General features: G+C 31.7%; 1 protein-coding gene across 3 annotated transcripts in view; it reads right to left on the bottom strand.

The window, feature by feature from the left end:
• The window catches only part of CIP2A (cellular inhibitor of PP2A), a 33,058-nt gene that overhangs the window by 16,615 nt on the left and 3,247 nt on the right, over positions 1 to 13,196 (bottom strand). For 2 of the 3 annotated variants that reach the window (XM_017670485.3, XM_073231703.1), the window contains exons 2-11: positions 12,513 to 12,660; positions 10,723 to 10,835; positions 9,878 to 9,972; positions 9,257 to 9,356; positions 8,251 to 8,373; positions 7,970 to 8,115; positions 5,590 to 5,665; positions 3,031 to 3,249; positions 2,267 to 2,426; positions 274 to 415 (exon numbers count right to left, since the gene is read on the bottom strand). In XM_017670485.3, coding sequence (XP_017525974.1) covers positions 274 to 415; positions 2,267 to 2,426; positions 3,031 to 3,249; positions 5,590 to 5,665; positions 7,970 to 8,115; positions 8,251 to 8,373; positions 9,257 to 9,356; positions 9,878 to 9,972; positions 10,723 to 10,835; positions 12,513 to 12,660 — 1,322 coding nt within the window. The remainder of the gene's footprint in view (positions 1 to 273; positions 416 to 2,266; positions 2,427 to 3,030; positions 3,250 to 5,589; positions 5,666 to 7,969; positions 8,116 to 8,250; positions 8,374 to 9,256; positions 9,357 to 9,877; positions 9,973 to 10,722; positions 10,836 to 12,512; positions 12,661 to 13,196) is intronic. The other variant, XM_017670486.3, reaches the window with a different exon arrangement.

The raw sequence follows: 13,196 nt of genomic DNA, 5'->3' as shown, positions 1-13,196 counted from the left end.
TTAGAAGTATAAGAAGACCCTGAAAAAATCACAATACATTAAAACAGACAAAACAAGCTAAAACAATGAAAAAGAAATCACAAATGTTAGAATCTTTCTTCAGAAGCATATGATCTATGAATGTAAAAAAAATTCCTTATGAAAATATTTTTGTTAAATCTCCACTAAACCTTGATACCCAAGGATGATCCTCCAAAAGGGATGAGAATCCCATCTTTTGATTTTTAATACATTTGGCCTTACCACTTTGCCATTTAGATTTCATATACTCACCACAATTCAGAATTTGCCACCTTTGTTCCAAAACCCAGATCAATCTTGCCATACATAAATTGTTGTTCTATCAGAGTGGAACATTTGATGGTAGTCAGATTATTTGCAATATGCATTTTTAGAGTATCATCTCCACACAGAAGTAAGTTTTGTTAAGGGACACAAATAAAAAAATTCTCAGAAGAACCTTATATTTGTACAGCACTTTTCAGTACTTAGAATGACTTCATACAGATTATCTTGTCACTGCAATTTGGTATAATTATTATTACATTAGCTCAGTGACAGATTAAGAAACTAGAGCACAGAGCATTTAAATGACTGGTTGGTGGGATGAAATGGAAGTGGCACAGAAGTTTCTGACTCAGGTGTAAAACAAGATCTATTTCTCTACTGCATATTAGCTCTCTGTTAGCAGGTATCATAATGGTTCCATAAATATTTGCTGAACTAAGAGAAGTTACTTTCTACTACTCTGTATGAATTGGATATCTGTTGTTAAAACAAAAGATAACCAATTCAGTGAAATAAGCCAGGCAGAGAAAGACAAGTACCAAATGATTTCACTCATATGTGGAGTATAAGAACAAAGAAAAACTGAAGGAACAAAACAGCAGCAGAATCACAGAACCCAAGAATGGACTAACAGTTACCAAACGGAAAGGGACTGGGGAGGATGGGTGGGAAGGGAGGGATAAAGGTGGGGGAAGAAAAAAGGGGGCATTATGATTAGCACGTATAATGTTGCTGGGGGGTCACGGGGAGGGCTGTACAACACAGAGAAGACAAGTAGTGATTCTACAGCATCTTACTACTGTAATGGGGTTTGTTGGGGGGGACTTGGTGAAGGGGGGAGCCTAGTAAACAGAATGTTCTTCATGTAATTGTAGATTAATGATAACAAAAAAAAAAAGGTCACGTTTGGTATCATTTACCAAGAGCAGGCCTGAATTTAATAGCTATCTCTAAGGTCACAAACATTCGTTTTCAACTTTGGCTACATGTTACAACTACCTAGGTAGTTTACCAATCACAAACACTCCTCCCCACTAGAGTTTCACATTACTCCAATTAGATTCACTGGAAGTAAGGTTCAGGTGTCAGTATTTAAAAAATGTTCTCTAAGTGATCCTAATAAGTTGCCAGCATTGATAATCACTGCTCTAAATAAAGAGGAAGATGAAAAGCAACAGCTAAAAAGAGGTTAAAAAGATGTGGACTTTGCTCTAGAGCAAGGAAAGAGTTGTGCAAATTTTTATTGCTCTGAGATACCTGACTAGGTAAATGTAAGAAATTTGGTTGAGATACAGTAGGCTCCTTGATAATAATAAAAAAGCATTAATGATTATATTGGGACTTGGGCTTTGTGATCTTAAAAAAAAGAAACAAAACAAATACAGGAAAAGACCTCAGAAAATCAGTGTACAGAAGTTAGGCAGTGACACTAACTGTATCCAAGGTTTTCTTTTTTTGAAATGAATTAATGTGTCTGATAATATTTGTCTTCTTAATAATCAAGTATGATGTCACCTTTATTAAGGCATTTCCGGAGGTTTTATTTTTTAAAACACAAGCAAAAAAAACTGACTTAAAATAATGACAACTCTACTAATATTTATGTACTTCTGATACACTCCACGAGAGATGGCACTAGAAATCATTGAAGGGCAGTAACGAGCATCAGAAGGGAGCAGTAACAAGGCAGTTATTTTAGAATCTATCTCCTCATTTCAAACTGCGATAAAATGTACAAATCAAGTTTAAAAAGCATTTCTGAAAACGGTCTTTACCTTAAAAGTTGTACACAGTAAAACAAGGAAAAATGTCTGGATGACTCTTTTTCACCATGTCTTCATTAAGAATTAATTCTATACTTTAATATTAGTTTAATAACTCTGGATACAAGTACGAGAAGTAAAGATAAACATACAATAAATACAATGCTAGAAAAAAGTTAGTGGTTCTTGGTTTTCATATTCATAATAAAGGATATTTAACAAAACTTCAATGGCCTTGACCATCCTTTCACATTTGTTTCTTATTAAGGCTTCATCTAGGTTTTGTTCTGTGAATTGAAGCTGATCAAGGATTGTAGGCAGCAGAAGGGCCACAGAACGGTCAACCACAGAAGAGTTAGCAGTATCTATGACATCCTGCAAAATTAACCACCACCAATGATTAAAAACAAAAATTAAAAAACAAAAAAAAAATGGAATACAGAAACAGAAGTAGTCATTGATGAGCTCCAATACTCTCTTCAAATTTCTTATAATTACTTCAGTAGTTCATTGACTCATGTGTCCTATTTAAAATCTACCCCTTTATCCAGTTTTGAGTCTAGGATGACTTTTTTTTCGAATGGAATAAGGTTTTGGGTTAATCAATTGCAAACAAGACTTTTTTAAGTGGACTACAGCTGTAATTTTAAAATTATTCTATGCTAAAAGTGTGTACTGAAAACAAATATCCTGAATTTGCTAAATGTAATTATAATAACTATGTAACAGGCACTGGTCTTAATACTTCACAGCTAGCCATAAATAATTCCTGTCAAGAATCTCAAAGATTGTTTATATGTTAAATCTGATTAATAGTCAAGACCAACAGAAAACAGGAATAATAATTTGTGAAAACTAGTAATTGAAAAGTTTTCCTAAAGTCTATGAACAATTCCAAGTTTATTATAAACATTTTGAAAACAAACTGTTCATTGGGAATATAAAAGTGGAAAAATCAATTTGTCAGTCATTCTATTACCTCAAATATTTCCTTGAACAACTCCAATGCTAAAATAGAACAGTTTTCTAATCCATCGAAAGGTTGGTTTGACCAACGAAGCAGAGCCACAGTAGGTTCCAAACATTTAGAACGGCTTCCCAGAATGGTGTTGCCAGATGGTGACTGTTCAAATATCATCTGAGTGAGCACGTGGCGCAGCTGAGTCACTGAACAGAAGGCAAGAAGTAATTCTAAAACCTGTGCAATATAAAGCCTTCATTAAATGTCAATTTCATTGGACTTTAATGCACAAAGTAACCAAATGAAGCTGCAAATGAAGTATTTTTTAAATACTCTAAAAAAAATTAAAAGCAGCTTCCAACTTTTCTTCCAGTATTATTTTTCAAAATGTATGATTATGTCCCACAAGATTACAAAGAAATGTGTTAATGGTGGTTACTTCTGATAAGCAGGACTATGAGAGTCAAAGAAAGAAGAGGCAAAATCAACTAATGTCATATACCTTCTATAGTAATTTTTTTTAAACAACAAAAAAAATGTTTTTAAAATAAAAAAAAAATTAGTAACTACAGATAGTTGTTATCATGTTAAGATTCAAGAATTGCTATAAAGCATACTATAGAATACTTAAAAGTGGCATCCCAGAGTGTTAAAACCTTAAGGGTAGTTATTTCCACAGGATGGAAACTGTTGGCATTATGTTCCTTAGCTCCCTTTTTCTACCTCATTTCTTCTTTACTTCATAAATTGGGCATTATACTGTAATATTACTCCCACAGCAACCTGTTTATCAGCTGTTAAGTTAAATTCTGTATTATTTCAGGTATTACCAACTTAACATTTAGAAATCTTTTATTGGTATCTCTTTGCCTATCCACTTATTTCTATATTTATGTTTCTTGTAAATGACATATAATTGGTATTTGTGTTTTAATCAACTTGACAGAATCTGATTTTAATAGAATTCAGGCCATTAGCATTTACTATGTAATAAATGATAAACTATCTTTGATTTACTGTTTTAAATATAAATTGTAGTACTTGTTTTTGAATTAGTACATTTACTTGGTTCCAAAGCCAAACATCCCAGCCTGACTTGTACCTATACTCCCTGGAGGCAAGCAATGTCACCCATGTGTCATAGTACTCACAGGCTGAAAATTGGTATAAGCACTTATGAAAACTTGGTATTATCTACTAACATTCTCCTCTATGCTTGATATTAACCATATTTTTTATTTTAACCACATGGTAGGTGTGTCATGGTATCACAATACTGTTTATTTTGCATTTCCCTTAAGATAATAAAGTTGAGCAACATTTCATATTTATTGATCATTTCAAGATTTTTGCTCAGGTTATCTATTGGGTTGTGTTTTTTCCTGGTTTATATATATAAGTTTTAAAATAAAATATTTTACATAGGAGTCCTCTGTTGTATATATCTAATGTAAATACCATTCGCACTCTGTGAGTTGCCTTCTCACTCACTTACTGGTGAGCAGAAGCTCTTAACTTTCACGTAGTCCAACTTAGCAACTTTTTTCCGGTGTAACTGGTGCTTTTGTTTCCTGTTTAAGAAATTCTTTGTTTATCTGAAGGTTATAAAGATATTCTGCTAGGGGTTTCTTCTAAAAGTTCATTGTTTTACCTTTCACATTTAGGTTGACAATCTTTTTGGGACTGATTTTTGCATGTGTTTAGAGTAAGGTGTCAAAATTCAGTTCTTTCCTATATGGATATTCAACTGACCCAGTGACATTTATTAAAATGACCATACTTTAAAGACTGCATTATTATCAATCTGGAGACCATACACTGTGGGTTTGGTTTTTGGATTGTACTGTTTCTGTTCCACTGGGCTAGCTGTCTATCCTTATGACAATACAGCACTGTTTTAATTATTGCAGCTTAATATTAAGTCTCAGTATCTGGTAACATTAGAAGTTCTCTGACTTTGTTCATTTTTTTCAGGATAGCCATGGTTATTTTTGAACATTTGTATATCCATGTGAATTTTATAATTGCTTTTCAATTTCCACATACATCAAAAAAAAATGAACATAAAAACAGAAAACACTAAAATCTGCTGATTTTTGAAACTCTTTTATTCTATGAACTTGGTATATCTATATATAGGTCTTTTTACACTTCCCAGTGTTTTGTAACTTCAGAATAAAGGCCTTGCAAATGTTTTGTTGGATTAACCTCAAAGCATTTGATATTTTTAAAAAATAAGTAAATGGTATCATTTTTTAAATTTCATTTTCTATTTGTTTAACATTTTCATGAGCTTATGAATATGTCTCTCTTGGCTATGTAGCCAGGAGAAGAATCACTGTGTCATAGGATATACATATGTTTAGTAGGCATCATGAAACAGTTATCCACAGAGATTATACCTGTGCATGGAGATCTGAGGAGGGTTCTTGACTATTGTTAATATTGTTTCCTGATATACACACTGGTTATATGGATATGTTCAGTTTATAAAAATTCAGAGAGCTGTTAACTTAGATTTTTCCGCACATTACAGTTTTTAAAAAGTTTAAAATAAAAATTCATGTTTTTACATACCTTTGAAGAAGAATCAGGATCCTTTCCATTAAGAAGACCTAATACTTGATTAAGACATGAAGAAAAGTGCTCATACCTAGGTTCAAAATAAAAATATATATCAAATGATAATTATGAAATTTATGTATCAAAAAGGATTTATGTACAAGTACACAATTTAAGTGTATCTTCTTCCATTTATCTTGAGCTTCTAATATAGAAGAGTCTTCACAAAGTTTTTACTTAAAACTTGAAACATAGTCTACCACTATGACATACATAAATTGGCTTTGTCATTTATTGAACAGTTAAAAAAAATGATTCACACATCAATAATAAATCATTGAAACTTTAATTACCTTTTTTTTAAAGGTATATGCAGTTTATAAATTCAAAGAACACAGAATATTCTAAAAATTAGCTACTTTTTTGTAAAGCACATATAACTGTCAGACATTAAATTAGGCTCTGCAGATAAAGAGGTAAAAGGCATGGTACTTGAGGTACTAGACATGCCACTCACATATAGCCTATGGAACTGGTACATCCTGAATTTGGGAGAATGGTGCCCTGCCAGAGTTTACAGTCTAAGGATGGAGGCAGAAAGACAGAAGATAATAATGTAATGTACCATAAAATATAACACTAACATGCAGAAATGTACAGGACACTATCAAACAGAATATGATCAAAACCCAGACTTAATGAGACAAGCCTCATCAGGTGTTGCTTCCTAGACTTAGGTCTTAAAGAATGAACAGGAGTTAGACACATAGAGGAGAAACTATATTCTAACCTTTCAGAGGAAATTGCACATGGGTAGATGAAAGAATATTTCTAGCAAGTTAGAGGTACTATTTACTATCTGAAAAGATGAGACAAAAGTACTTAAGAAAGAAAACATAAAGATAAAAGGCTGAAAGATTATCAGGGACTAGATTTTGGAGGGCTACACTGAGAATTTGAATATTCACTTTAAATCCAATGGGAGATCACAGATTTTAAAAGGAACACAGAGTTGAAGAAAAAGTTGAAAGGCAGGCACGTATAAGTCAAGAGGGTCAGTTAAATAGGAGTCCCTGAAAAGGGCAAATTTGAAGAAGATAGCACAGAATGAGACTTAATGCACAGAATTAAGGGATATGTTTACGAATGAAACAGGGTGACACTAACAAGAACTGGTATAGATACAGGTAACTTTGTTCAGGAGCAGATAAACATAAGACAACACAATTAAACATGATTTTCTTTTCAGAGGTGATTCTGGGGTTCTAGGCTAGAGAAAGAAGCAGATAATGAAATAGAGATTCATAGAAATAATTAAGCAACCACTTACTAATGCTAAGTCAGATTATTTTTCTGTCATCCTGGAGAGGTATATCCAAAAGAATTTTTGTTTACTTGAAGTTTTTAAAAAAGCACTATTTGATATTCAGAATGGGTACTACATTAGAATATATTGGGAAGGCTCTTAGATAAAGAGGACACTCTGGAAGAAAATTCTCTTATCTACAGATGCTTAAGAAAAAATGAAATGCTAATGTGGATATTTCTTGGTTTTGCCAAATATCAGTTAATCATATGAATAACTGTCAACTTTGACTGAAGGCTTAGCTTTTGTTTTCTTAATTTCTAGATTCTAGCTCCCTAAAGATTAGGGACTATGTTTTCATGTAACTTTTAGATTCTATATTCTTTAAAGATTAGGAACCAAGTTCTTTGTATCCCTGCTTCTGTAACACTCTCTTTTCCCATAATATTTGTTCATAGTAGGGGCTCAATACACGTTTTCTCATTTGTGAATGATTAGTTCATTTAAATATGAGACAATTTCAACAATTTCCTAACAGGACCACAAAGCAGGTTGGCGTGGAAAAATTTGACTTAAGATGCAAAAAAAGACCACGAACTCTTAGGAAAACAGTTGCTAACATCTCAAAATAAGAGTGATCACATGAAATACCATAGATAGAATGGATATACAAATGTTCTCATTTTACCTTATGACACAACAGAGGAACATAATGAAGAAAACATTATCCATTTTTCATACAAAAAAAAGATACACTGACATAAATATTCTTATAATAAAAATATTTTCAAGAAATCATAATGTTCAAGACTTAAAACTGGCTATCAAACAGATTAATCAAGATGTGTACATTTTGGAGAATGAGATAACCTCATTCATCTAAGACAAAGACTGAAACACACACATGCACACTTCTTATACTTTTACATTTCAAGCCAGAAAAGCAAAACAAATGGGAACAGAGCACGTCAAAACATTTCGATTTTGTCTACTTTGAATCCAAGTTTACTCAACCTAGAAAGGCAGTTTTATGTATCATAAAAGATCTAAGTTAAAAACACAGTCCTAAAATTTGTCAGAGAACCATACCTGGTAAGATAATCAGCAATTTTAGGATTCTTAAGGAGATCCATTAATAGATCAATTGAATACTTTCTAGTTAGTGTGCCATCACCGTTTATAAGAATATTAAATATTAGCTGAAATGTCTGATGAATATTTCGAGCATGGAACAGCTTAAAAATAAATTAGAAAAAGCATATTATATAAAAGTTTAAGTTGATAACATCCAAAAATTTAACAAGACTTTTACAGTATCAGAGAATACAAACTTCAGAATTATCTTCATAAATAACAAAAATCATACTTACTTTTTCCCCAACCTCTTCATTTAACGTCAAACTGCATAATATTGAAAGTGCAAACACAACCACAGTTAAACTACTATGGGCCAAGAAGCTAATAAGAGTTCGATAGAAAGATTTCACATTATTCTGAAGAAGAAAAGATTAAAAAAAAAATTAGAATGAAATTTAAGTTTTATATTTTGGTTGAAAAAGTTTATCTTGCACAGAACAATTAAACTTCTATTAAACATCATTATCAAATTAAAAGAGCATTCAAGGAGATGTCACTTTCAGACGCTATAGTAGTATGAATAGGTATAACCATAGTGAAAAGCAGTGCATGCACATGGGATTACGAGTGAATATTTATCTTTCTCAAATACTTCCATGGCTCAAAATAACCTTCACCCAACATAAGACCAGGTCAGAAAAATCCAACACATGAACAAATGAGATATTGTTCAATTAAAAACTAAATAGGTAATGCTGAATATTGAACAGCAAGTGAACTATTCACAAAGCACCTTAAAGAACTAACAAACTTCCTTGATTGAATATTATTTCTAATGGTGGTTCTGTTAATCTCATTAGTTTGCCTTCACCTACCACAAGCACTGGCAGTTGATATTAGACACTTATTCATGGATCTTTCTGGTGTAGTTACTATTGATCTTGTATAAATACAAGACTGAGGTAATTGGGGTTGCTAATGATGTGCTCCTTACTGTCAGAACAAAATAATTTTGCATTTCTTATACTTCTCAATACAACAAATAGTGGGATGCTATGGAGAAGGAAAACTTGTAGTATTCAACATTTTTATTAACACCACCTTAAGAAAACCAATATATATGAAGACTTGAATATTCATGTTATTTATATGTCAACCTGATTGTTAATTCTAATGGGTCAGTCGGACAAGACATGAGAATTCTTTTTGACTTTTTTTTAAAGAAAAAGATGGATAAAATTTTCTAGAAGCATAGAACCCACCACAAAACAAGAAAGCTTTTACAAAGAAATTTCTTACCAAAGTCTTTAAGTGTGTTTGAACAGAAAGATTGTGTCGGCAAAGATTTGCCAATAATCCTAGACAAGGCATCATTAACTCATCTTCAGGAGATTGACTGCTTTAAGGGAAATAAAGATAAAAGCAATGTTGATCCTAAATTATTCAAAATTATATAGTAATTTACACATGTAAATTCCTTTTTACATGCAAAAAATATTCTGAATAGCTTGTGAAGACAAACTGAATATTTTGACCATTTATTTCATGTTCTGAAACAAAATGATCCTATTCAAATGCAGCATAAAAAAACAAATAATTGTCAGAGTAACCACGTACTATCTCATTAAAACAGTCTATTCAAGGTGAAATAAACATACAATTTTCACTTTCAATAATTTTCTCTGTTTAAATCACTTCATAAATTTTTGTTATGAAAAATTTTTGTTAAGAAAATTAAAGCTGCTTTATACCATTTGATCATGGAAATCATCTAAGAGGAGTAAACAAGAATCAAGTAAACAGTAAATTGAGTTTAAAAAGCTGGAAAAAATTATCTAAGAAAAACTGAATAATCACATGGTTTGAGTTTAAAAATAAACCAGTAGATTATTTGGTTAACAAGTTTGGTTGCATACTCACATATGATCTATGAGGAATGTAATTAACTCATCTATATTGGCACCAGAATGAAAAATTTTGACATTGTATGTTAACCTCTGCAGAAGTTGAATGCACTGAGAAAAAGAACAGAATAAATATAAACACATAAAAACATAATAAACACAAGAATGGACCCCCGAGCATATTGTGGGCATTGCATCATTTTAGATAGCAGAATTTAGGCCAACTTTTCCATTTTTCCATTTCTTAAAAAGAACTTTTTTTTTAAACACAAAGTAATGAAGTTACTAAGAACCTTAGAGTTCACCTCCTGGTTCACATAAGATTTTTTTTTTACATTTACCATCTTTAAAACTGTATGCCAGTTTAACAGGTGATGTTTTTCCTTCTTACAAATAGATGGCATTTCAGGTTCAATACAATATTATGGGTATAAGAGTTTTGAGTCTATGCTAAATAAGTCCAAATCTATAGATTCACTTTCTATATTTCCTCAACAGATTGAGACTAGATGCCAACTCAATTTACAATTTTAATACAAATAGCTTATATCTCAAAATGCTGACATCTGTGTTGATAAATCTATCAATGCAGTTATAATGTAGATTTGTTTTTCAACCACAATAGTGCCAGATGTGGACTGGATCAGCTTCCCTTCTCCAGAAACTTTTAAATAGCACATGTGTGATCAATCAGCTCTTAAATTTATTAATGGCAAGAACTGTAGAACTGTGCCTATTCATGCAGTATTTTACCAGCATATATAAGTATAGTTTAGTAGTTTAGAATAGATACCATCAATTTTGATCTGAAAATAAGAGAAAAGAAGGGTTAAGAGAAAAGTACTGCGTAGGTGTGTATACCTGCAAAAACACTGAATCATTGTGGCAAGTGCTCTTCCGACAAACCACTCCTGCCAGCACACTATTCAGGCTGTATGTACTTAGAAGACAGTCTCTGGTTTCAATGTCCACAGCTGTAAGTTAAAATAAAATGGCACAAAGTATATCATTTTTGAGTATGGTTTTCATGAATTAAAATTTTGAATTTATTTCATATCGAACTTAACATATATAAAAACATCAAATATGATATAGCCAATATATTTATAAATACCTTCCAAATCATAAGTTTAATCACAGAAATTGTATCAGCTAGAAAAGCGAAGGGAGTATGAGCTTTTCCTTTTGTCATAAATCAATGATTTCTCTATGTAGACTAAATTAATCTCAAGGAAAAAACTTGCTTTATATATTCATAGAAATTTTGCTGTCTGATTATCACTTCCATTTTTCTGTAATTTAAAATTGCTCTACAAAATAAAAGTGCATTAATTAAAAGGTGGATAAAGTTAAAAAAATAAAGAGACTACAACACTATTTTGTATTCTCATACAAAAGGTTGGTAGATGTCAGAATTAGCATAGCTGTTTTGGAAAGCAATTTAGTAATGATTATAAAATAGAAAAATGACCTGCATATTCTACTGGGAATTTATTCAACAGAAATACACTAATATGTGAGTAAAAATACATAAAAATGTTCATTGTACTATTGATTTTAATAGCAAAAACTTACAAAAGAACACATGTGAATACCTACCATTAGTAGAGTAGTTGAATCAATTATAGAACTCTATAATATATTACAAGGCAGCTATTAAAAAGATACCAACATGGAAAGATAACTAAATAAATAAAGTAAAAAAATAAACATCTGGTCTCTGCAACACCATTTTTGTCAAAAAGCACCAAAATTTTTAATTTATTTGATCTAAAATTGTTATAGCATAGAAAATCTGGAAAGAATATATCAAGCCATTAAGAAATATTATCCCCAAAAGTGGAAATGATGAGGAGGGTTGGTAGTGATGAGTTAAAAAGGCCATTCTGTGCTAATTTGGTAGCCACAAGGCCACAAGTGATGACTTAAATTTATATCAATTAAAGATTCAGTTCCTGTCTACTACTTATACTACAAATGATTGATAGCCCTATTTGGCTAATGGCTACTATATTGAACAAAACAGATAATTGTCACAGGAAGACCTATTGGACACACTGATCTATATTAATACCTCTGGAACACTAAGGTTTTTTTTTAAAATAATAAATACATATTAATTTTATAGTCACACAGAGAAGTATCTTTCCTCTACCCCCAAACATGCATCAAGAAAAAAAGGTAAGCACTAAAAAATTAAAAAATAAAGATGAGGCAGGAAAAAATAGAAAAGCAACACCTACTCTTTTATCCTTTGTTCTAAATTCAGGGTAATCTCTCAAAAAAGCATGACTTTTCTGTTATCACTAGCTATGATTTTTCTGAGTTGTGTTTAATATTGCCATTATGAGCATGTATTTTTCTTTTTAATTTAGGAGTAGGCCAGCATTTCCAAAGGTGCATTGTATTGTGTAGTCCACTGAACCTTTGATATGCTTCAAAATTTTGTTTCAATAACTTTAAGAAAGGATGCATACAATATTTCTTTCCTTTTACAAAAGATCCACAATGCAAATAGTTTTGAAAGATCCTACAAGGAATAAGTTTTCTCAATGTGAATCATTTTCCAAAAGATTGATTAAATCTGTCCTTCAAAAAAAACATTAAATTCATACTTCTAAAAAATGAAAATGAGGAACTAATCACATTACCTAGCTGAGATAGCAAATTGATGATACTTAAGATCAGCGGCGCACTTATGTTTGGATCTTCAAGTAGCTCCACAAGGCAACTCAAGCATTCACTTGGTAATATCTGATTTGATGTAAACAATCGTGTGAGCTTCTGTCCAGAAATTACCTACAAAATAGCAATTAAGGTGTGTTAATTAAGAATTAGCAATTTTTATTTTTCTATTTCAAGTAAAAATTCAGTTCTTCTAAAGTATCACTGTCACTCTCTCCCAATTTAGAAAAGCCATACATGTGTTCCCTCTGCCTGGGAGATGGTTTACCTATCCCTTCTCTTCCTAGCTAATGTAATCATTCTAGTCTCAGTTTTAATTAGGGTCCTCCAGGAAGCTTTCTCTAACCCTCTGCCATCAACAAGGTTAGGTTTGCCTATATGATGTCCTATAGTACATTATGCTTTTATTTCATAAGCTGGCAAACTTTAGATGTTGTAGCAATATTTTACCTTCCTTATTACTTTATGTGAGTGAATACTCCATTAAGGTATAGACAACAAATCAATGCTCTACAAACAACATATTTATTGAATAAATAAATTCCTGCACAATCATTCCACCTATTTTGAAGGCGGCACTGGAAAGTGAAAAGTAGCTAAATCTGAAGGTTTAGCTATGGGATTAACTACGTGGTTACTTCTTCTGCTCC

The sequence above is a fragment of the Manis javanica genome, chromosome 3 (assembly GCF_040802235.1).
Source record: "Manis javanica isolate MJ-LG chromosome 3, MJ_LKY, whole genome shotgun sequence".
Classification (NCBI taxonomy): domain Eukaryota; kingdom Metazoa; phylum Chordata; class Mammalia; order Pholidota; family Manidae; genus Manis; species Manis javanica.
The sequence above is the reverse complement of the archived record's forward strand: the minus strand, read 5'-3'. Positions and strand labels throughout refer to the sequence as shown.